Source organism: Mytilus galloprovincialis, chromosome 10 (assembly GCF_965363235.1).
Source record: "Mytilus galloprovincialis chromosome 10, xbMytGall1.hap1.1, whole genome shotgun sequence".
NCBI lineage: Eukaryota > Metazoa > Mollusca > Bivalvia > Mytilida > Mytilidae > Mytilus > Mytilus galloprovincialis.
Window position 1 is genome coordinate 46,987,718 of NC_134847.1, and position 23,930 is coordinate 47,011,647.

At 32.7% G+C, this 23,930-nt stretch overlaps 1 protein-coding gene across 12 annotated transcripts in view; it reads left to right on the forward strand.

The window, feature by feature from the left end:
- The window catches only part of LOC143047676 (AT-rich interactive domain-containing protein 1B-like), a 55,432-nt gene extending 32,930 nt beyond the window's left edge, over nt 1–22,502 (forward strand). For 9 of the 12 annotated variants that reach the window (XM_076220866.1, XM_076220870.1, XM_076220871.1 and 6 more), the window contains 12 exons: nt 31–171; nt 1,787–2,863; nt 3,372–3,550; nt 4,519–4,623; nt 9,036–9,230; nt 11,247–11,469; nt 12,006–13,269; nt 14,135–14,709; nt 15,101–15,178; nt 15,999–16,177; nt 16,781–16,907; nt 19,576–22,502. In XM_076220866.1, the coding sequence (XP_076076981.1) occupies nt 31–171; nt 1,787–2,863; nt 3,372–3,550; nt 4,519–4,623; nt 9,036–9,230; nt 11,247–11,469; nt 12,006–13,269; nt 14,135–14,709; nt 15,101–15,178; nt 15,999–16,177; nt 16,781–16,907; nt 19,576–21,602 (6,170 nt within the window). In that variant the 3' untranslated portion in view covers nt 21,603–22,502. The remainder of the gene's footprint in view (nt 1–30; nt 172–1,786; nt 2,864–3,371; nt 3,551–4,518; nt 4,624–9,035; nt 9,231–11,246; nt 11,470–12,005; nt 13,270–14,134; nt 14,710–15,100; nt 15,179–15,998; nt 16,178–16,780; nt 16,908–19,575) is intronic. The other 3 variants (XM_076220867.1, XM_076220868.1, XM_076220869.1) reach the window with 3 other exon arrangements.
- Nucleotides 22,503–23,930: the final 1,428 nt, after the last annotated feature.

Sequence of the window (23,930 nt, forward strand, 5' to 3'; positions counted from 1 at the left end):
CCTGATTTGAAAATGTGAGATATTTTGCAGGTTACAGTCAACAAATGATGCCACCCCCAATGGGGCCCAACCATATGAACTATGGTCCAGGGGGCAAGATGCCACCAAACAATATGTCTGGTCCTGCAGGAAATTACCAGCCATACAATAGTCAGTATCAACCCCAACCTGGTAAGTATATTTAAAACCTCGCAAGTCAAAAAAGATAAAATGATCTTTAAAGGCATTTACCTGTATAATGTTTTTCATTTGTTTGATTGTTGTAAGTTAATCTATTATCTTGTTATAATTGTAAGGACATAGCTTGTAAACGTCAATGAGACAACCTTCTGGAATACACAAGATAGTCTTACAATCTCTCATCACATACAAATTCAGAGGAACTGCAAAGCTTACAAAATAAAACCCCCTGCCTCTGCAATGTCCATGATTTGCTAAAGGAAGCTCAAAAGTAAATTGCATCAAAAACAATATAAGAGATGCACAATGGTATTATATAATTAAGTTTTATGACGAAAAGGGGGCACAAATCTTGACCCTAGTGAGCCAATATGGTAAGTCTGTATGGCAAAGTTAACACCAAAAAATATTTACTACTCTTTCAAATTTGAATAGCTTGACAAAAGACTATTCAGACAGCAATGATAACTTTTCACAATTTACAAAATAGTACGCAATAAAAAAATGTGGTTTCCTAATTCTGTGGAAGGCACTTACTGCTTTTAGAAGATTAAACCACTGTATAATAAAGTTCAACACTTATTTGTAAACCAATTTTAGCATTATAAAATCAATGTGGGATAGAATAAAATACAACTTCCTTATCCTTTCAATTTAGTTAAATGGAATAGCCTTGACAGAGAGAAAATTTTTCAATTAAGAAAGTTTTGCAATGACAATATTACAGGTTATCGCTATTTTACCAAATTTTCCTTTGATCTTACTGACTGGTAAGGCCTAAAGTAATGTATTGTTTGTTTCCCCAATCTTGACCCTGCTAAGCCAGGTGTGGGTAGGTAGGTAGGTAGGGAAATAATATTATTTTTTCCAAAAAGCTGGAACAATATCGTTTGATCCAGTATGCCTGAAAATCAGACATGAATAAAATAATATTTGACTTAGTTTTGACAATAAAATTTTGTGAGTTGGAACATTTTTGCAGGGTCGGTCGGCATTGGGGAAACAAACAATATTTTATTTAAGGCCCAATTTCCTTGAGAGATATGAAAAAAAGTTGCTAGAAACTAAGCACATGCCTGTTGTCGATAAATTTAAGATGTAGTCATAGGTAAAATAGCGAAAAACATGAGCATTGGTCATCTCAACTCGATTGCTTTTCTCACTTTCACCATACTGACTCAACGAGAAAATCAATCTCGTTGAGATGATAAACAATAATCTAGAAATTACGGTTCTACTTTGTCTTTTAGAAGCACAAATAATATTGATAATTTTAAGTGTTTCTGTATAATTTTCAGTTCAGTTTGAAATTTCTTGTGTAAATACTATTACACAATAGTTGTCCAGCATGATAAGGACTGCTTAGATCCGTTTTGTAGTCAATATATATTCACTGCTGATGGATTTTATTTGTTGTCTGGATATTATTGGATTTTGATGTTGTAGACTTCTCCGTAATGTCTATTTCAAATCCTAAAGGTATTTTTTTCTAGGGGATTATTGATTTTGATGATATGAGAAAAAGATGCTGTTAACCATGCTAAAAAGATTTAAAAGCAAGCAAAATTAAAAAGGTGAAAAATTATACATATTTAAATTTTTGTAGGTTTTCCAAATAGGCAAGGAATGGGAATGTCACCTAATTCTGGAATGCAGAATTATTCTCAAAATGTATATAATGGACCTTCACAGCCACCGATGAGTAGCAGTTCGAATATGTATAGTGCCCAGAACATGCAAATGAATAGAAATATGAATAATTCAAATTTTATGTATGGCCAAGCCCAAGGGAATGCTATGAACAGTCAATATGGAAACATTAATCATATAAACTCTACTGGACCGCAAGGACCACAGGCCCCTCCTGTTGCTCCTCCTTCAAGTGCAATCAATTCTGCGTCTGGCGTTCAGTCTCCAGGAATGCAGAGTGCAACAACACCTGTTAAAGGTGCACACGCTGCGGCTCAGGCTGCCCTTGCAGCAGCAGCTGCGGCTTCTGGTCGGCCACAGCCAATCAGATCTAATATGACATCACCACAGCGGATGTTTTCCCCTCAGAATGTGAATCACAATGCCTATGGACCACAAGTGAACAATAGTATTCCTAATTCTACAAGTCCTCTTCCTAAATCTCAATCTCCAGTGCCTAGTTCCACATTTGGACCTCCGCATAATAGTATGGCAAATAATGGTGAAGACAGTAATTTAAGTGATTCTAGTAGAGTGTCACAGCCAACAAACTCATCTCATATACCCACTTCATCAGAAAGTATGCCTTCATCACATAATGCGTCGTCGGACAAGCCAAGTATGCAACAAGATTCAAACTCATGTAGCTCAACTCTGTCAAATACATCAATTCCTGGTCCAGGTGATCACAATGTGGACATGTCAAATAGTGCTATTAACTCTGGAATATTGCCAGATTCAAACTCGGACACAAATATGAGTGAGCCAACACTTGAAAATGGACCTAGAAGTAGTACTCCAGATCAAAGCTCTCAAGCTTCTTCTAGTTCAGAACTAAAGAAACCAATGTCAGAATTAGCAGGTCTAATTGCTGATGATAGTGACAGCCATAGAAATAGAATGGTGTCGTCAAGACCCTCAGAACAAAGGGGCTTTCCCCCATCACCAAAAAATGAAATGCCTATTACAACTACAGCTACTACAAATAATACAGGTAATATTAAAAAGTACTCTCCATCAATAGTATTTTAATTTTTGTAGAGAGAACAAATATATTGAAAATTAAATTAAATATTTATAAATGTGAAGTTTCAATAAAGTGTCATGATTTGAACAATCTCTATGAAAGTTATTTGCTTGAATTTTTTATAAACACTATATTCTCATTAATTTACTGAGTAAAAATAGTTTAGTACAGTTAAAATTTTTCATTTTAAGTATTATATATACAAAACAATAACATTGCAAAAAATATTAAGATGTAACTATTACCTGTAAAAAGTATAAAAAGAATCAACATGATCAACTGTAGAATATTTTATTCAAATTATTATAATAATTAGAACATACATTGCCAAACTTTCCTTACTCAGTATATTGACCACTGTGGTAGTTACTTAACTTTGATTTAAAACAAAAAAAAATAGCATACAATAGAAAGTACATTTTCCCCTGTAAAAACTGAAAAAAAAAACAAACTTAAATTGTTTATATAAAAACAGAATTTACCCAAAGTATTACAAGTCCAGTAACAAGTATCTCACAACCAGGTCAACCAATGATGGAAAGTCAACATAATCACATTCCTCCCCACAACTCTGCACCTATACCACACTTGATGTCACAGATTGAAGCTCAACAAAGTCAACCTTCGACTCCTGCTGCTGAAAAGAAAAAGAAGGTTTGTAACTCACTGAATTCATTATTATCCGTCTGTCAGTTGTCTTATATTCAAATAAACCAAGTTTCATGTGTTATCTTTATTTTTAGCATTGAAAAATTTTGTAATATTTTAATCCTCGAGTGACCTATTTCAGTTATAAATCATCACTGGTTTAATTATCTCTGGTTTTCATTTGAATAAAATAAAATTGAATTTCTGTGCTATATGAAATTCTATGGGAAATTGTGACCATGACCATTAAATTCCACAATGTAAGAGGTTGACAGAAGAGCACTAAAAAAAATAAAAAAAAATAATGGAATGTAAACACTTTCTTTATTCTTAGATTTTGATTTTTACTGCCTCTTATTTGAAAAATATGTCATTGTTTCAAAATTCCCATGGGGTCTGGGAACATATATTATTATTATACAGAAAAAAGGTCAGTCATTTTTTAGTAGATACAAAAGAAAAATCACATTTTTCTTGACAATGATTTTAAAAGCATGACAAATATTCATGAAAATTGGTTTAAAATGAAAATGAGTAAAATGACAGAATGTCTCTATGTATTATTATAATTCAAAAATTACATGCCATGCTTAATGTATTTTGTTCTTTTGATTTAGCTCCATAGGTTTTTAAGCTGTTGCCAAAGAAAACATATTTTAACCTTTTTATTTTTTAGTAAAAATGTGAAGAAAAAAAAATTGACATATATATAAAATTGATTTCTTATTTTTTTGCACTTATTTTTTCTTCTTTTTTATTTGGTACATAAATTTAAAAGTTAAAGTATTAACAACAATGAAAGGATAGAACAGTATGGAGTGAGTTCCATTTTATTAGAACTGATTTGTGAAGAATATTATGCAAAAGATTTTAATTAATATTTTATCAGAATTAAATAAAGATCAGTTAAAAAAAGCATAAATTCGCCAGTAAAAAGAAATAAGTATATAGAGGTATGTGTTCATTTTAAATAGGAAGTAATAACCTCCTCAGCACCGTCTCCAGGTGGAGCCAGTAACACCTCGTCATACCTGGACGATATAGATAATATCAACAGTCCTACCACATGGACATCATCAGTAAGTCGGTCGCTGGGCGTGGTGTATAATGTGGGTTGTTATTTGTCTGTGTCAAATACCTGGTGTTATGGCGCTCCTTGTCAACCCTGCACCACAGGTGACATCGGCACTTGTTTCTTGTTATATTGTATCGTTCTGCACTTAGAATCGCTTGTGACTTAGCTTCATATGGTTGCAACAAACAAAATCGGTATACGGAATTTTGTACATATATCAGACTAGCTTGTTATGGGGTTTGCTAAAAGGTCCTAGGGATTTTGTTATTATTTATATCTTCTGTTTTGTTTTTTTTATTTAATCCTTCGTTTGTCTATATTTTAATTTTTCTTTTCAGTAGCATTTGGTTTGCTTTATGATGTACATACAATTCCTAATCTCTTGTCATATTATGATCAGAATTAATCACCTAAAGTTTATTGTTATGTAGGAATGATTGAGTATTATTGTACTATATATGTGTATTTATTCTCTGTTATTTATGTTGTACTTCCTTTGCATTTCCACTTTATCAAACATAGACCATGCATTTGAACAATGATTTTTCTTCAGTTAATCAGTTAGCCAATTCACTGGGAAAAAGACACAGCGTGAATCCCAAAATTTACTTTATTATTAAAACTTTCGTTGTTCCCGTTCTTGTCTTATAAATCCTGTAAAATACAACAAAATGTTCTAGTGATGATATCTTAGGCTGGAGTTTCAGACTCACAGATTTCTTATCCTTTAAAATAGGCAGAATAAAAATCTAAGTAATACATATGTATTTAAAATCGATTTAAGTTTGCAAGTCATATTTAATGACAGTTTAAGTATAAAGAAGATAAAGTTTATAAAAAAAATCGCACATGGGGGATATGTTTGTGATACATGTTCTTGTTTATCTTTTTAATTATTGTTTGTTCGAAGTTTTGTTTTTATGATAAAGAGGGATTAGTCCAAAAACTAGTGTCATTTATTTATAAAAAATTTCCGTGGTCCTTTGTAAAATATTTAAAAATGGTTACATCCATCTGTCAACAAAAATTGGTGAATGTGGTTTTCAGAATGAAGAAAATACGAAATTTAGCATTGCACAACATTAACCATCAATATTAAGAAATATTTTTTTTTCATTATACTTGTTTATTTACCTTTGAAGTAATACACCTTTGTTTTGTGTGTGTATCTTTTTGATTGTAAATGTAATTCAATCAGATTTAGTTGGTTTCATGTGATGCTTAGAATTATTTTAATATGAGGAGTCCTTGTATTTGTGGTATAACATAATTTAATATCAAAATTTGAACCAATTTTGCTACCATTGGTAAGACTTCGGTGCAGGTGATGGTGTTCAAAATTATACAGGGTCACAATGGATTTTTGGAAATATTTCCCAAGGTGCTGATACAAGGATAATATTAACATGGAGCTTGAAATGTAAACAGTCTCAGTAAAATGTGATGTGAACTGAAAAGGTCATATCACTAGGTAGACAGTTATGTGTTATAGTGATGACCACTTTAGGCTAGAGTTTCAGACAAACAGGTTCACCACTTGTTTGAATGAGGTTTAATACCATTCTGAATGACACATATATCAAGTCTACACTAGAACTTCATTTCAATAGCATATTTTGGAAATTACCTTGAACAGAATAGTTATGCTAATAATAAATTGTGAAACTTGGTAAACTGGTAGTCTTTAGTTGAAACAATGATATATTGATTGACGGATGAGTTAATGTCCAACAGCATATACTGCATGAGTTTCAGCCAAGCAGGTTCAACACTTGTTTGAATGAGGTTTAATACCATTCTGAATAACATACATTTTGTACCATATAGTAAGTTGCCCTCCCTAGACATATTATTCTGACTCAAAGTCAACCAGTGTTCTATCACACAACCCTATGCTATTTCTCAGACAACCCATCATATTTCAATCCTTATTGCTGCATGTTAAACAGAGAAGTAAGTGCAACGAAGCTTATGTCAATTTTATGAAGTAGTGATTTGATTTTGTTCAAATTGCTGCCTTAAAATGCTGTATTATCTATGTGTTATAATGATGACCACTTTAGGCTAGAGTTTCAGACGAACAGGTTCACCACTTGTTTGAATGAGGTTTAATACCATTCTGAATGACACAAGTTATATTAAGTCATCACAGGATTGTCAATTTCAATACTGAATTGAAAAGCAATACTTCATGTATTATATATTGGAATAATTTCTTTCTATTGTGCAGCTATTTCTTTTATTCATTATAATTATTATACATGTTATAATGATGACCACTTTAGGCTAGAGTTTCAGACAAACAGGTTCACCACTTGTTTGAATGAGGTTTAATACCATTCTGAATAACATCCTATATATTACTTCAACCTTCCCAAACACATTATTCTGACTAATAGACAACCAAACTTAAATCATTCTCCTATATGCCTCATGTTTAACATACAAACAGCAATAATCAATTCTGAGTGTTTTATTTTCTGGTCATGCTGATCTTGAATGGCTTTCTTATGTGTTATAGTGATGACCACTTTAGGCTAGAGTTTCAGACAAGCAGGTTCGTCACTTGTTTGAATGAGGTTTAATACCATTCTGAATAACATCCTATAATTACTTCAACCTTCCCAAACACATTATTCTGACTCATAGACAACCAAACTTAAATCATTCTCCTATATGCCTCATGTTTAACATACAAACAGCAATAATCAATTCTGAGTGTTTTATTTTCTGGTCATGCTGATCTTGAATGGCTTTCTTATGTGTTATAATGATGACCACTTTAGGCTAGAGTTTCAGACAAGCAGGTTCGTCACTTGTTTGAATGAGGTTTAATACCATTCTGAATAACTTCCTATATATAACTTAAACCTTCCCAGACACATTATTCTGACTCATAGACAGGCAGGTTCACCACTTGTTTGAACGAAGTTATTACCATTGTACATGACACAGTCTTCTGACCCCAAGACAACCAAACTTAAATCCTAAACCTGAGACAACCAAACCTAAACCATACATGTATAACAGAAAAGCAACAATAGCCAAAACAAGAGTGGTTTTATCTGGTCAGGCCATAATCTTGAATTGTTTTCTTATAATGTGTTATAATGATGACCACTTTAGGCTAGAGTTTCAGACAAACAGGTTCACCACTTGTTTGAATGAGGTTTAATACCATTCTGAATGACACATTTTATATTTGGTCTTCACAGGAATGTCCATTGCAATAGAAATTCAATATTATTCATCAAATTTCTTTTCTCTCCTGAAGTTGAATTTTTAAACTTCTGTTTCATTGAATCATTTATATGTTAACCATGTTATAGTGATGACCACTTTAGGCTAGAGTTTCAGACAAATAGGTTCACCACTTGTTTGAATGAGGTTTAATACCATTCTGAATAACATGTCGTATATTTTAAAAGTATATAATGTAATGTAAAAGTAAATAACTATACACAAAGAAAATTCAACAAGATTTAGGTTTTGGTAATATTTTCGTGGGATGAATGGTCGAAGTTTGTAAAGATTTGACATAAGATATTAAGATTGGATCATTGTCACATTAGCAGGGCGGCAAAGGCGATTTTTGCTTTCAATGTATTAATCCTAAAAGAGTATTAAATGTTTTTTTTTAGTTAAAATAATTTTTCCAAAAAGCAAAATATGTGCTTTCAGTATGACGCTTGCCTGTTATTGTTCATTTTAGTTAAGTGTTGTACTCCTCAAGTGTCTGTTTTTCAAAAGCTTGTTTTCAACAAAATGGTGGTTATTTGTTTCCTAATCAAAGGGAAATAACCTGTGAACTTACTGTATAATAAGACGCTTGATGACGACCCATAAGTCTAGAGATTAAGGTTTAAAACAGGGCATCCATTAAAGAGAGAAGAAACGTAATCTTGCAGCAATTATTTTTGTTATGTAACTATTAAATATACAGGTGCCTGCTTGGAGAATTTTATTTGAACCAATATTATAAATCTCATAAATGTCATAAGCCATCTTTCAACTAAACTTGTGAATATTGGAAAGCCTTCAAATAAAACAAGTCTTTTTATTTATCTTTGTATATCATGAGCATTTGAAAAGTTAATCTTTAAAGCATGCAGTATATATGCAAGAAACTAAACAAACTATTACTAATGCAGTCCATTTGATGGGTGTTTTATTTTGTCAACATTTACAATTTATTTCTAAAATATTCTTTTCAATACAGCTGAAATTTTTATTATTTATGTGTTTCATAAATTTTATTATAATGTTTTAGTAAAAACAAGTTATTTATTTTATAAATTTAGAAAAAATATGAAATGTATTTAGCTCCATGGAATATAAAAGAAACAGAAATCAGACTTGGGAAATAAATGGTATATTGTCATTGACATTTACATGAATATTATTGTACTTTTTCAGAAGGGAGGCTATGGAGACATACAGAAAATGTACGAGATGGGAAATGAGCCAGATAGAAGATTTTTCTTGGACAGATTGTTTATGTTCCTTGATGATAAGAACACGCCACTGACATCAACACCCTCCATCAGTAAACAACCACTTGATCTCTACAAATTGTATTTCCATGTTAGGGAAAGAGGTGGTATGCAAGAGGTAAACAGACAGATATAAAGCTATTATTCTTTTAATAAGCTGAATCATTTACAATTTGAATAGCATCAAAAGGACTCTTGAATATTTGGGAATTGTTTTGAATGTTTTAAAGATTAGATGCAATTATTTTTAACTATTTTACAACTGCAAACAAAATTCTTTTTTAACTATTTTACAGCGCATAAAAAAAAAAATACTTGAAGACATTACAAAACAATGTACCAAACTGTTGTTCCCAAAGCTAACAGAGTGAAGGACAAGACACAACTATATTTAAGCCCCCCCTCTCTCTCCCTCTGAGATGACCAAAGCTTAATCCCACTCCTATACCCTACATGTATAACAAAAAAGCAATAATAGCCAAATATTTAAGTGGTTTTATCTGGTCAAGCCATAATCTTGAATTGCTTTCTTATAAGGCCAAAAATAAAATATTGTTTGTTTCCCCTCCCACCACCGACGCGGTAAAATCTCAGCGACTCGAAAAAATTTATTGGCCATTCTTGTCCAACATTTTTTTTGTTGCTATGTTGGGTTTTGGTGATATCTTTCCGATACTTAAGTAAACGTACGTTGGTTTTTTGTCATACCTTTCCGATGCTGTAGTCAACAAGTGTTTTAAATCAAGGCATTTTTGCATTGAAGCGTCTATATGATACAGAATCAAGGAAAACAAACATGCATTGGCACATGATTTGTGTTGTGTGCAAGGGTGATATTTGAAAATAAAAAATCTGAAGAATCTTTCAACCCACTGAGTGCACCTTGATGGCTTTATCTTTTACCTCTGTTCCTGTTTAAGGGATAAAATCTTTTGAGTAAAAATGGTCTGAATCGTGCTTTGAAATCAATCTACTTTGTCTTCACTTCGAACAGGTTGGGCACAAGTCAGAAAATGTTGGATACGTGAATTCCCTGCTTTTAAGGAACCTCCCTGATTTCTGGTGTAAACAAGACCAGTTTAAATGTGTTTTTATTTTTCAATTTATGGCATGAAATTTACAAAAGGGCACGTTTTATGTTATAACTGCATCAGTTGAATTTGTACTTGAATACTCGAAGTATTCTAGGAACAACAAAACATGAATTTATATATAAGTGAAGCCTTGTTTTTTTCTAGAACTCGAAAAAACATACAAATCTTTTGTTTAGGAATTAATTGACCAAGCTGCATGATCCAGGTGTAACTGAACATAACTGAATTATGTTCACTTCTATTGAAAATTTTTATTCATTGAATTTTAATTCCCAAGTCATTAACATATCTTTTTGTCATCTCATAATTGATGATCAAGGTATGAATTGGTGAACACAGGAATTGTTTTGTTGTGAGTTATGCATCAAATTAGACTTGAAATAAGCTTGATTTTTAACTAATTAAACGCTTGCTTTCATTAAACATTATTATCACATGAAGAATGTGTGCTTTTGTAGATTTCATACCATAAAATAAATAGGAAAAAAAAGAAGGTCCCTGTATACAGTTTTTAACACCAGAAAACTGGGATGTACACTGAAATCAGGGAATACCCCACTTTTCTTGACTTATCTTACCTGTTGAATTTTTAAAAATTCGATATAGAAAAAATTATATCAAGAAATAAAATAAAATAATTTGCCTACCTACCTACCCATACCCTGATAACCTCAGTCGGGGAGGGGAAACAAAGATATTTTTAATGTTAGCCTAATGTGTTATAATGATGACCACTTTAGGCTATAGTTTCAGACAAACAGGTTCACCACTTGTTTGAATGAGGTTTAATACTATTCTGAATAACACATATATCAAGTCTACACTGGAATGTCCATTGCAATAGTAAATCAATATGCTACATCAAATTTCTTTTCTCTCCTGAAGTTGAAACGTCTGTGTCTTTGAATCATTTAAGTTAATCATCTTATAATGATGTTCATTTGAAACACCAAAAAAATACTAATATGAATTTTGTTAGAAGATACAGATCAAACAAGCAAGCAATAATCAAGGCTAAACATACAATGTTATTATTATAGGTTACCAAGACAAAAAAGTGGAAGGAAATTTGTGGTGTCATTAGTATTGGCTCATCTGCTAGTGCTGCTTTTACATTGAAAAAGAACTACATCAAATACCTTTTTGCCTATGAATGTCAGTTTGATCGAGGAGGAATGGACCCTCAACCTGTACTTGCTCAAATAGAAGCCCAACTTCAGCAGAAACGAGAACAAAAGAATAGGGGTAGAGCACCTTCACCAGGTAAGAATTACAGCTAATTTCCTAACGCATGTAGAGCAAGCCTTTGGTTAACTTACTTTACATTGTACAATAGTAATTGGAATAACTTCCAATCAAATTTCAACATAATACATACAGGTTTAAGTATGCCTACATATATATAATGTTGGGAGATGTCAATCTTTATTACAAAGCTTGGGTTAACATGTATTCAAACAAAGGTTTTACTTTACAAGCAGTAGAAAATAAGCTTTAAAGCTTCAAACTAGTTGACTGCAAATGAGTTATTCTCAAATTTATATATAATGTATATTTGCTAAGGATTTGTCTATCCACGAAAACCAAACTGATCAATTTTGTACCAAAATAGGCCAAGTAATTGATAAGATCACACATTTGAAGAAAAAAATGTTCATTGCAATTTAACACTTTTAAACATATTTTTGGAAAGGATATGGACTTACTGCATAAGATTTTTAGTGAAGAATTAAAACAATTTCAGCAATATTTGAAACATAAAGTAATTTTGCTTACAAATTATTATTTGTTTATTTTAGCGAATTCCCAGGGTTCTCAAGATGCATTCCGACCACCAAGTACACCAAACAATAACCAAGGCATGGATGGATATCCACATGGCATGAACCCTAACTACATGAATGACCCCCAGATGGGTCCAATGGGAGGAGGAATGATGCCACCAAATAATATGATGAATAATATGATGCCTAATGCTATGGGTATGAATGCTGGAATGCCACACGGTCATGGTCCAATGCATGCCATGCAAGGTAATATGATGCCTGGCAACATGCCACAAGGAGGTGTAATGGGAAACAAAGCATATTCAATGATGCAGAACCAGTCACATGGTCCTGGAATGATGGGAAACAGCATGATGCCAGGGAATGGTATGATGCCACAACAAGGCATGGGAATGCAGGGTAACCCAAATATGATGCAGTCAATGCAGAATGCAATGTCATCTGGTGGCATGCCCAACAATCCAATGTCATCTGGTGGCATGCCAAACAATCCCATGGTGCCAGGTGGCATGCCGAACAATCCTATGGCAACAGGCGGCATGCCAAATAATCCAATGGCAACAGGAGGTATACCAAACAATCCAATGGCATCTGGTGGCATGCCGAATAATCCTATGGCAGCTGGTGGCATGCCAAATAATCCAAACATGATGTCATCTGGATCCATTACAAATCCAAATATGATGTCTGGTGGGGCTATAATGCCACAGGGTTCCATGGGGACTAACCCTAACATGATGTCTGGGCCAATGACTAGCAATCCAATGATGTCAGGGGGACCAAATACACCAGCCATGATATCTAAGCCTGGTAAAAATGACAGTGTTAGTTGCCAAGATCCATTTGCAGATGAACCCAGTTTTTCTCGTCAACAGAGAGGATCAAACTCACCAATGCCGAATTTCTCAGGAATGCCGCCTCAAGCACCACCAGCTGCTGGTATACCACCACAACCTGGAATGCCACCCAGCAGTAGCAGTAGTTCCTTCAACAGCTACAATCGACCCAGTATGCCACCACAACAGAACTTTCCAATCGGAAGTCAGCCAAATGCATCCGACACGCCCACTCCACCCACATCTCAGTCAATCGATTCATTTGGTACAGAACCCATCAAGTCCAGCTCAGATACAACTGCTGCCTCAAGTTCACCACCAATAGAATCCATGATTTCATCTACAACTACATTTACTTCTAGCCACTCAAATACAATGCCTCAACTGTCAACGTCTGGTAAGCAGTTCCCATTTGGTGACCAGTTTTCTCAGCCAGAAAGGTTAGTAATGTATTTATTTCTAGAAATTGAAATACCTGGCCTGTGATAGTAAGAATGTAATAAGTTATTTATGGTTCAAAAGTAGTTAAGACATGAAGTTGAGTTAACATTGACTCTAAACATTGTACACATGTTTATTATGATGAAGAAAATAAACTTATGTGTTATATTAAAGTTGTGACCAAAATATTGTGGTTTACTGATCATGGGACTGTGATAGTGTGATAAGGGCATGGTCTCCAATGGATACATAATCTCGTTAAATATGTCATGAGATTTAACAAAAAAGTTCATTGTAAGACTGAACTTCAGAAGAGAATATAAGAACAAGAAGATGTGGTATGATTGCCAATTAGACAACTCTCCATAGTCAAGCAAAAAAAACCAACTATAGATCACTGTACATGAGCAAAGCACATACCACTTATTCATCTATGAATCGATATGAAATGACATACATGTATGTGAAACAATTCAAACAAGAAACTAAATTCATTTAATGGTCTGCTAATAAGAAATAGCTTACTCTATTAATTGGGTTTGATTCAACACAGATTTTACATGTTATTCCAAAAATCTAATCTTTTTAATAACATACAACAGTTGTCATGATAAACTACATGGGGTGGTTGGGTGGTACTTCTTTGTTGACACTATAAACAGACCTGTATGAATGTTTGTGATTACCATGGCTTTCTAGAAAGTCAATATTTCTTGCGAAAATTGCATGGGCTTTCTGGATTTGAGAAGTGCCCTCAAATTTATTTATTTAAATTTTAAAGGTATGTATAGACCTGAAAGTGTTCTTGAGATTTTAAGTTATGAATTATTTTAGAATAAGAATGTATTTGATTTTTCACTGCAGGTTTGAATCAACAAGTTCACCTTTGATGACATCCTGTTCTTCTCAGCAAATGCCACCTATACAGCAACCACCAATGCCATCACAGAACTCTGTATCCCAACATATGGAGTATTCTCAGAGCCAGACTTTTAGTACCATGCAGTCAAAGCCTGCCATGTCACAATCTATGGACCCCATGATGTCACAGAGATATATTGGGCAGCAGTCACAGTCAACGCCCACTTCACAGAACATGGAAACCATGTACTCACATCCAAGGGGAGGTAATCAGCAGGTGCCACCAACACAGTCATCAACACATCCTATGGAGCCCATGTATAGTAACCGATATGGTAACCAACATTACCAACAGGGGGCGCCATACAGTGAACAGCATCCACCAACTGCCCCTCAGCAACCAGGATTTGGAACAGGATATGTCCAGAAACCAATGATGGGCCAGGATTACCAGAACTTTCCCAATCAACAGGGTGCATATTCTGGTCCCCGCCCACAGATGTCACAGGATATGCCGGGAAGTGTTCCTCAGATGTACAATACTCCAAACAAGAGATATCCAAATACCTATGATCAAGGTGAGTGTTGATAAGAAAACAAGGACATGTGCTCTTAATGTAGATCAAATGTAAATTGTATGCTACCTGCATGAGGTATATCTTTGCTTTTTGGTATTGAAAAACATATTTTATGAAAACATGTAAATGAAATAAAAAATTTGCTTCAAGTTTTTCAATTGCTACTGATTGAAAAAGAAAAAAATTGCATGAAGTTAAAATAAGTTGCTTATTTCAGACAATATGGAATTCAAATTACATTTGAGTTTTTAAGTCATTTAATGTTGTTGCCATCAATGTTATTGGTTAAAGTTAAAAGGTAGACTTTAATAGTAATAATAGGCTTTTTTGAATTGACATTAAATCTACAGAAATATACGCTTCATTTTGGAGTTGGTATTTTTTCTGCTAGGTGGTTATTATCCTGATCGATCTTACACTGGTCCTACATATTATCAAGGAGAAGGGATGATGGATAACCAAAACTTTGGTAGGTCGTCTCTTGAGTGTCAGTAGATATTATAGAAACTTTCTGTATATATCGTGTATTATCTCTTTGTCTTCTTGTGTGTTGTGTATAAATGTATTTAGTCTTGTTTTGTTACAGAGTCTGCAATCACTTGTTGCTGGGTTGATCACTTATAAAACTATTTTATGTTAATGTTAAATGATGGACTAATTCAGAATGTTATATGGAAATTTCACTTGATTGGACATTCTATATTTACTTGTCCAAAATAATTAAAGTTTGAAGTTGAAGTTCTGAATTGCTCCATTGATAAGATCAAATGTAGTATTAGAAAAGTCAAAATTCTTGAATTGTTTTTTGAAATCAGACAATATCCTTCATTTTAAGAAATATTTTATTTAAATTTCAATGAAATTTTCTAATGAAAAGTTTCAAAACAGTTTCAAAATATTGTTTTGGCCCATGATAAATTCAATAATTTACATAGGTGTTGTTCACCTTAAATGTTTTAGTTTGTTACTGCTTTAATTTAAAACTCACTGCATTTGTATTAATATGAGCTTGTCACGTTTATGGTATATATCTTTTATAATAGAACTTAGGCATTACATATGCACTGAGTATGAAACACATTTAAATTTTAGTGATTTGTAAAACCAATTAGAAGTTCCAGTCTCTTGCATGTTTTATTTCCAAAAAAATACAGTACATTATAAAACTTGTATTATACATCTATTATTCACAAAGAAGTAGCATGTAAAACATTTTAAATATCACTACCAGATTAACACTTTCAATATGTATAGAATGAACTTTGTATTAAATAAAATGTTTATTTCAGAACAAGGTAAAGGTCATCCTCAATGGTCATCGCCAATGGGACCTCGTTACCCCGCACAGCATCCTAACTATGGACCTGGTGGTGGTGGAATGCATATGGCAAGCCCATACCAAAGAGTGGCCAACATGAGAATGTCCCCACAGAGAGGTGATAAACACATGTCACCCCAAAGAATGCAGGTAAGAGCAATGAACCTTTCTTTGAAAAAAATAACTCAATATAAAAATAAGAAGATGTATGATTGCCAATGAGATATCTCTCCACAAGAGACCAAATGATATAGAAATTAATAACAACTATAGTTAAAACTGTTATCCTAATTCTAGCAAGTTAAAGGTTTAAATATTAATAGAACAACAGCTGTCAAATGAATGAGCAAGTGTTGAAGGATGCAATTAAAACATGAGCCATTTGGTATATTTACAACAGCTTCAAGGTACATCTAACAAGATAGAGATTTAAGAATTTATTCTGATAGTTAGCTGTGATATTGTAAAAAAAAATTTGAAATGGTCCAGATATTTCACATGAATCTGAAACGCAGAGGTTAAGGCAGCTGCAAATGCTGCATCCAGGTCCTGATATTTCCAATCACAGCTGTCAATAGGGCACTGTAAAACTGGCATATTGATAACTTCACTTTGTTTCAGCTGTTAGTTGAGTATCAGTCATAAATGAGCGTCGACATCTTCCTAAGTTAATATCCTTAATCATAAGGAGGACTTATACCTGAAATGTTATATTAGTTCAGAAGTTGTTTAATGTATGATTAACCTTTGTAGAAGTCCGTCAGTATGGGACAGAATTCAGCCTACCCACCAAAGAAAGAAATGATGTTCCCTCCAGATAGCATAGAATCTATTAGTCCAGTTCTAACTAAAAGGAAGCGTCTTACAAAGACTGATGTTGGTATGTGTTTTACACACTGTAAATAGCATAGAATGATGGTATTGGATATGCTTAGGGAAGAAAGAAGTAATAACATGGGTTTATTACCATTGCACTTAGTTGAAGCTTGTAATACATGGTCTACGCTTTACAAATATCATCAACATTTGTTTTTACCCGATACCTAATTGCAATTAGTGAGGATTATGGTTGAAAGAAATGATAACATCTTGTTGGAAGTTTTTTTGTGACAATTGATTTCCCTGAAAATAGTAATAAAAATATTGAGATTTTTGTAATACAAGCTTAAACTTGGTCAATTTGATTATTTGCTGCATTGAATAATTACTTTAAGAGTAGTATTTTCTTGGGACCATTTTAGTACACCATTCATACACCAAAAGCATGGATAGAAATTGTTGTTTGCATAAAGATGGATTAGTGCACTCTTAGATTAATGTGTTATCATTTAGAATTCGAAAATTAGAAGAATAAATTATGGAAAAAAGTGTGCAGGATAAATCTGAAACGCTATGATGTACTTTTGATTTTTCATTACCTGTAGATTTATGTATTTGTCCTTTTCAAAGTGCCTTTTAATGAACGCCATAGATTGGATAATATCTATAAATAAGATATTCTCCTTGTAATCCCAATGTCCAGTACTGCAACAGGACAATATGTTAGATTTATTTTTTTCATAATTCACAAAAGAAAATGGCCGTGAAACAACAATTGTAAAAAGAAGAAAAAAGCCCCAAGTATATTTGTATCTAGATGTACAAGATTAACGGCAGATTGTGTTATTAAACAATATTTAAATAAATATACAATGACTATCCTCCGAGAAGATTATCCGATCTATGGTTTGTTTATATGTATATACTAGTTATCATTTTCATATATAACATGTGTTTTTGCACTGTGTCTGGGTTTACATCTATAAGCCCCCTTACCTTGCCCTTCACATTCATTCTGTTGGCAAGTGTACTTGCTTGACGACCGTTATTATTTTTTTTTACAAAATTTTGATATTTTTAATGTACTTAATTTACCAAAAGATAGTGATTTTTAAGTAAATACAAGTACATATTTTTTATTAGAACATTGTTTTGCTTATGAAGTAAAAAATAAAAAAAAAAAGCAAATTATAAAAATAACAAATTTAATAAAGTAAAATGCTTGCTTGAAAAACCCTGCAGTTGAAAGGGGGCTTTTAGGATGCAGTTGTTAACTATAAGTTTCTATTTTCTTCAAGCATTCCAAGATATATAATTTGGTCCTGGGAAACAAGCAAGTACACTTTAGAGGTATCACAATTTCATTGTGGTAGTTAGTGGCTTCTGTCAGGACGCTTTTTTTCAGGGCTTGAAATTATGATGGACACAGAAACTTTTAACTACAATGTCGATTTTAAAAGCTCACTAGAGCTTGTGTTACTTTGTTAACAATGTATTGACAATAAATAAAACTTTGATTTGATTTTTTTTTTTTTTTCATTTCATTTACAAAGTTTGGAAGAAGGAAATAATAAGATTTAAAAAAAAAAATACCTTTTATTTTTTTTTTTTTTTATAATAAAGAGATTTTTTTGAACTATTTTCAAAAGTTAAAATTGTTGAAGTTAGAACAGGAAAAAATACACATTTGAAATCAAATGCCTATTTATGTAGCAAACAATATTTTTTTCCAGATCTCTAATAAAGCAGAAATATTTTTATAAAGGATGAAAAAATAAGAATCATAAATTATTTGTTTTTAAGTGTCATCAGTTTTAGCCCTTGCAATTCTATTTCTCTATTTTTGCTTTGCCTTGTTGTAATCTGTCGATGTTGTAAAATTAACCAAATCATTCTTTAACATCTCATTATACACAGATTTTGTAATTAAATGTATATACACTAACACAGTAACTGTCTTTTCAACCATATATCCATTAGTCATTTGTCAATTCTTGTTCAAGAGACGAAATTAAATGATCATTTTTCAGTTGATAAATAAGCATGAAACATGTTTTTGATCAGAAAGTGGGGCCAATTTTGTTATGTTTGTTAAATAGTAGATAAATGTTTATGACATACTATTCCTTTTAACATCGGTGACCATATTGTCTATTTCTTGTATTTATTCTAAGGTTTGTGTTTTCAACACTGGATTTAAATTTAAGCTGTCATTTTAGGCATAACATATGGGATTCTCAAATAAAAAACTTTTGATGAATTTTAATTTGGATCACCAGCGTATAAAGCTTAAGCAAATATTTTGAACTTCAGCCTTTTCCTGAAAAATAGGCAGGCAGCTTTAAGCTTTACACATTTTTAATTTTTATGTATAATTTTCATTTCTATAATTATTTTCTAAATATCAATTGCAACAGAAAACTCAAAATTGGTGTTGCATTTCTTTTGTTGTACAGAGTAGTTTTGTTGTCTTATACAGCAGTATTGTTTTTATTGTAAACTGTTGTATAGTCTTGTAAATGTGTATTGTTTTTTCTGTTGGTTAAATTTGAAATTAAGACCTTGTGAGTAAATATACGGGAATTGTGTATCTGGACAGAAAAGAATTTGTTTTCAAATTTTTAAGTATAATGTTTGTCTTGTCTTTATTTATAGGCATTATACAGTGGGAATAATAAATCGTTATACATTTGAATTCAGTATATTTAATCATTTACATATATTTGCAGGTCAAATAGAGGCTTGGAGGATTATGATGGCGTTAAAATCTGGTCTACTTGCTGAAAGTACATGGGCCATTGATACATTAAACATTCTATTATTTGATGACTCTACTATAAGTTACTTTAATTTAAGCCATTTACCAGGACTCTTGGAAGTTCTCCTTGAACACTTCAGGCGCTGTTTGATAGAGATGTTTGGAGAAATATTTGAAGAAAGTGAACGAGGGATGTGTGATCAATATAATGAATCATTTGATTCAATTAATTTGGAAAAAGACGTAAATGTTCTAAATGAAAATGGTGCTAAAGTGAAAGTAGAAGGAGTTTTCACAGACTATACTAATGTTACACGGAAAGGCAAAACTGTAAAATTTGAAGAAACTAATGAATTAGGACCTACTGATCAGAAACGGTGGGATGTATACTCTGGTTACAGTTGTAAATTCGGGCATTGGCAATTGGGAGGTGGCGACACAAGCATACACATAGTTCCACTCTTTAGTAATAAAAATGAAAATGAAATAAGTAAAAAAATGTTTCTTAGAAAACCCATGAAATTGAAAGAGGAATTTTCAGACGACAAGGAGAATTGTGATGAGAATGAAAACAATCTTGTTGACAGTAAAGATAACATTAAGGTCGAAATTTCCGAAGAATCAAACAATTGCCTATGTGAAAAGAGTGATCTCAAAATTGAGCATAACTGTGACATTCAGTATAACAAAGTGCTTGTAAAGAAAGAGCCGAATGATGAAGAATGTGAAGAGAATTCAGGAATAAAAGATGAGGTGGATGAGGGACGAAGTAATGGTTGTGATGGGCACAGTGATACGAGTGAGAAAGAAAATGTGGAACAACTCAAAGAAGAAAAAATGGAGGAATCTCAGAGTGAAGAGAAAATCAAAGAGGAACAATCACAAGATTTACAGGAGAAAGACAATACATCACTTTTGGAAAACTTAAACAATGGTCCTCAGTCAAATAGCAAACGCAAAATTATTGAACTTGAAGACGAGTCATATCAAAAAGATGAACATCCGTTAAATACTGCCTGTAATAGTAAAGATGAAATTGGACGCAAATGTGTTTGTCTTTCAAATATTTTCCGTAGTTTGTCTTGTGTCAATGGAAATACAACTGAAATTTCTAAAAACGCCGCACTGATGTTTACTCTGGGAAAACTTTTGACATTACATCACCACCATCTACCTCGAAACACTACGCGTAGAAAATTTGATAGGGAGGATACCGAGTTGGAAGATCTATCAGACAGTCATTTACTTCAAAGTGAAGAAGAGTGGTGGTGGCAATACCTATCACTTATACGGGAAAACGTTCTTGTCATATTTGCCAATATTGCAAGTCATTTAGAGCTTGCCATCTACCCTGAAGAAATATGTTTACCAATTTTAGATGGTCTAGTACATTGGGCTGTCTGTCCGTCAGCGTGTGCAACAGATCCATTTCCTTCATCAACCTCATCCGTCCTTTCACCGCAACGTTTAGTGTTCGAGGCCCTGTCAAAACTTTGTATACATGAATCCAATGTGGACTTGTTGCTTGCTACACCTCCATTCAGTAGAATTATATCATTAGTAGGCCAATTAGTTAAGGCTTTAGCAAACAAGAGCGAGCCTGTCATGATGGAGTTTTCTATCGTGTTATTAGCCGAACTAGTTCAAGGTGACACCAGTGCTGCCCGGGCAGTGGCAATGAAACATCCGTCAGTTTCATTGTTATTAGACTTTTTAGAGATGGCAGAACACAAGGCCATGCAAGTTGCCAACATGCATGGTATCAATATGTTAAGAGACAATCCTGAAATGATGGGTACCAGTTTGGACATGTTGCGGCGGGCTGCGACTATCTTGTTACACATGGCTATGGTACCCGATAATCGTCAAGTGTTCTCCCATCATCAACAAAGACTACTTTCTCTAGTGATGTCTCAAATCTTAGATCAGTATGTGGCACAAATTCTTTCCGATGTTTTATTTCATTGCTTTAGAGAGGATGATTTGATATTGTCCTAGCATACTTTTATTTGTATCTATTGACTTCAACACAAAGTGTTCAGAATAACAGTAGCTGACCATGTTTCATTTATTGTATATTTATTTCATTAAAATTTGTTGTCATTCCTGTTTATAGGAAATTTTTGTTTTGTGTATAATATTATATTTCACTTAAAGCATTATTAGGAGTCTAACTGTTTTCCTCCTAAAATGCTCCGCAATTACATCACTTATTTTTTAATTCATTAAAGAAAATTTGAACTGCCATTTGATGAAATCATTAAATTTAAAATTGTGATATATGGCAGCCTATATAATAGAAATCACATTTCTATTTTTGTACATTAGACATTATCATGTACCTGTATTTTAAGCATTTATTCATGTTTAATTGAATTTATCTCTGCAGCCTTTCCCAAAGTTTGAATGTAAATTTATTTGAAGTTTTTTTTTTAATGCATTAAATAGATGAATTTCTTTGCATTGGCTAGAGGTATTACTGGTGAAATTTAATAACTAGTTTTTTTAAACGAAAGTTAAAATAATGGAGGTAATTAACATATACAAAATAAACCTCAAAATATTTGAACTTTGTGAAAGGCTATGTCTAACTAGTTAATTGTGCATGTGTGTAGTTGTGGTTTTTTCTTTGGAAGGTGTGTGTTGTTGTGAAATCATGAAATTTGTTAGTATCTTCCTCTCTTATTATTTAACATTAATTAATATATCTATTCTGTATATAAAAGTTATGTAACAGTTGTTAATTTCAATGGCACTTTGTCTGTGCCATAACTGCACACATATGTCAAACATTGTGTACATAGCACACTTATGTTAAAACATGTGTATAGTTCATCTTTCATTGTGCAGAAGCTTTATACATTTATGTCAACATGATCCAAATAAATGTAAATAATTTGTCGTCTTTTATAAAGGTTTATGGCAGTTACAGCTCTTCTTTAAAAGCATGCAAAGCAAACACAACCAGCACACGTAATAACAAAACAACAATACTTAAATCAATACCTTATAACTCACTTTATAACAAAGACATAGACGGATCAGCTTGTAAATATGCAAGTCTGTACTAATTCAAATCTATTTAAGTTTTGTTTTCTTTGAAAGATACTGTTGAAACGTCAAGTTCCTTTTATAAACAGAAATAACGTCATCAAATTCCAACTTGATCTGTGTTTGGTGGAAATAAGATTGTGTATAATTAAGTTTCATAATATTTGGTTGAGGCGAGTAGAGTAAGAGTGCAGAAACAGCCAATGATACATTTTGTTTTATCTAGAAATAAACTTAACTAAAGGAGGCAAACCAAAATCGTTTTTTTGGGACATAAATACGTATGGATGGATATACAGACGGACAAGGGTAAACCTAAAGACCTGTATCGACTTGTGGCTAGGGCGTTAAAATACTAGAACCAGCTCACTTGATAACAACAAAACACAACACTCAAAACAATAGTACCACAAACCTTTATGACAACAAAACACTAGAACACGCACACTCAATAACAACGAAAACCTAGAATCAGTTATCTCAATTAGAACTAAACTCTAATATCAGCACATTTCATAATAACAGAACACTACAACGAAATTACACAATGACAACAAAACACTAGAACTAGCTCAAATAATAACCAAATAAAACTAGAAACGCCACACTAAAAATAAAAACTCAAGAACAACACTTATTAACATTAAAACACTATATAAACCAGCTCAATCAATAAAATCCAAACACTATAACCAGCTCACTCGATATCAGCTAACATTAGAACCAGTTTAATCAATTACAATAATGCACTAGATCACACTGAATCAATTACAACAATACACTTAAACCATCTAAATCAATTACAACACACTAACACCAGCTTAATCAATTACAACAAACACTAGAGCCAGCAAAATCAATTTCAATACAATAGAACAAGATAAATCAATAGCAATACACTAGAACCAGCTAAATTAATTACAACAAACAATAGAACCAGTTTAATCAATAACAATACACTAGAACCAGTTAAATCAATTGCAACAATACACTAGAACCAGCTATATCAATTACAACAAACAATAGAACCAGTTTAAGGTTTATGTACCCTTCTGTAGCCATTTTTGTACGAATTTTTCAAACCTCAATTGTATCAAAACTAAAGATATAATAAATAATAGCGATAGGCCATTTAGCACATGTTCCAAGGGGAAACTTGATGCAAAGCATTATTTTTTACTGTTTCATTGCATTTGATAGAAAAAGAGGACTTTGTGGCAAATAAATCAAGATTTTTATAGAAAATCCACAGCCTTTAATACAGAGATTTTTGTT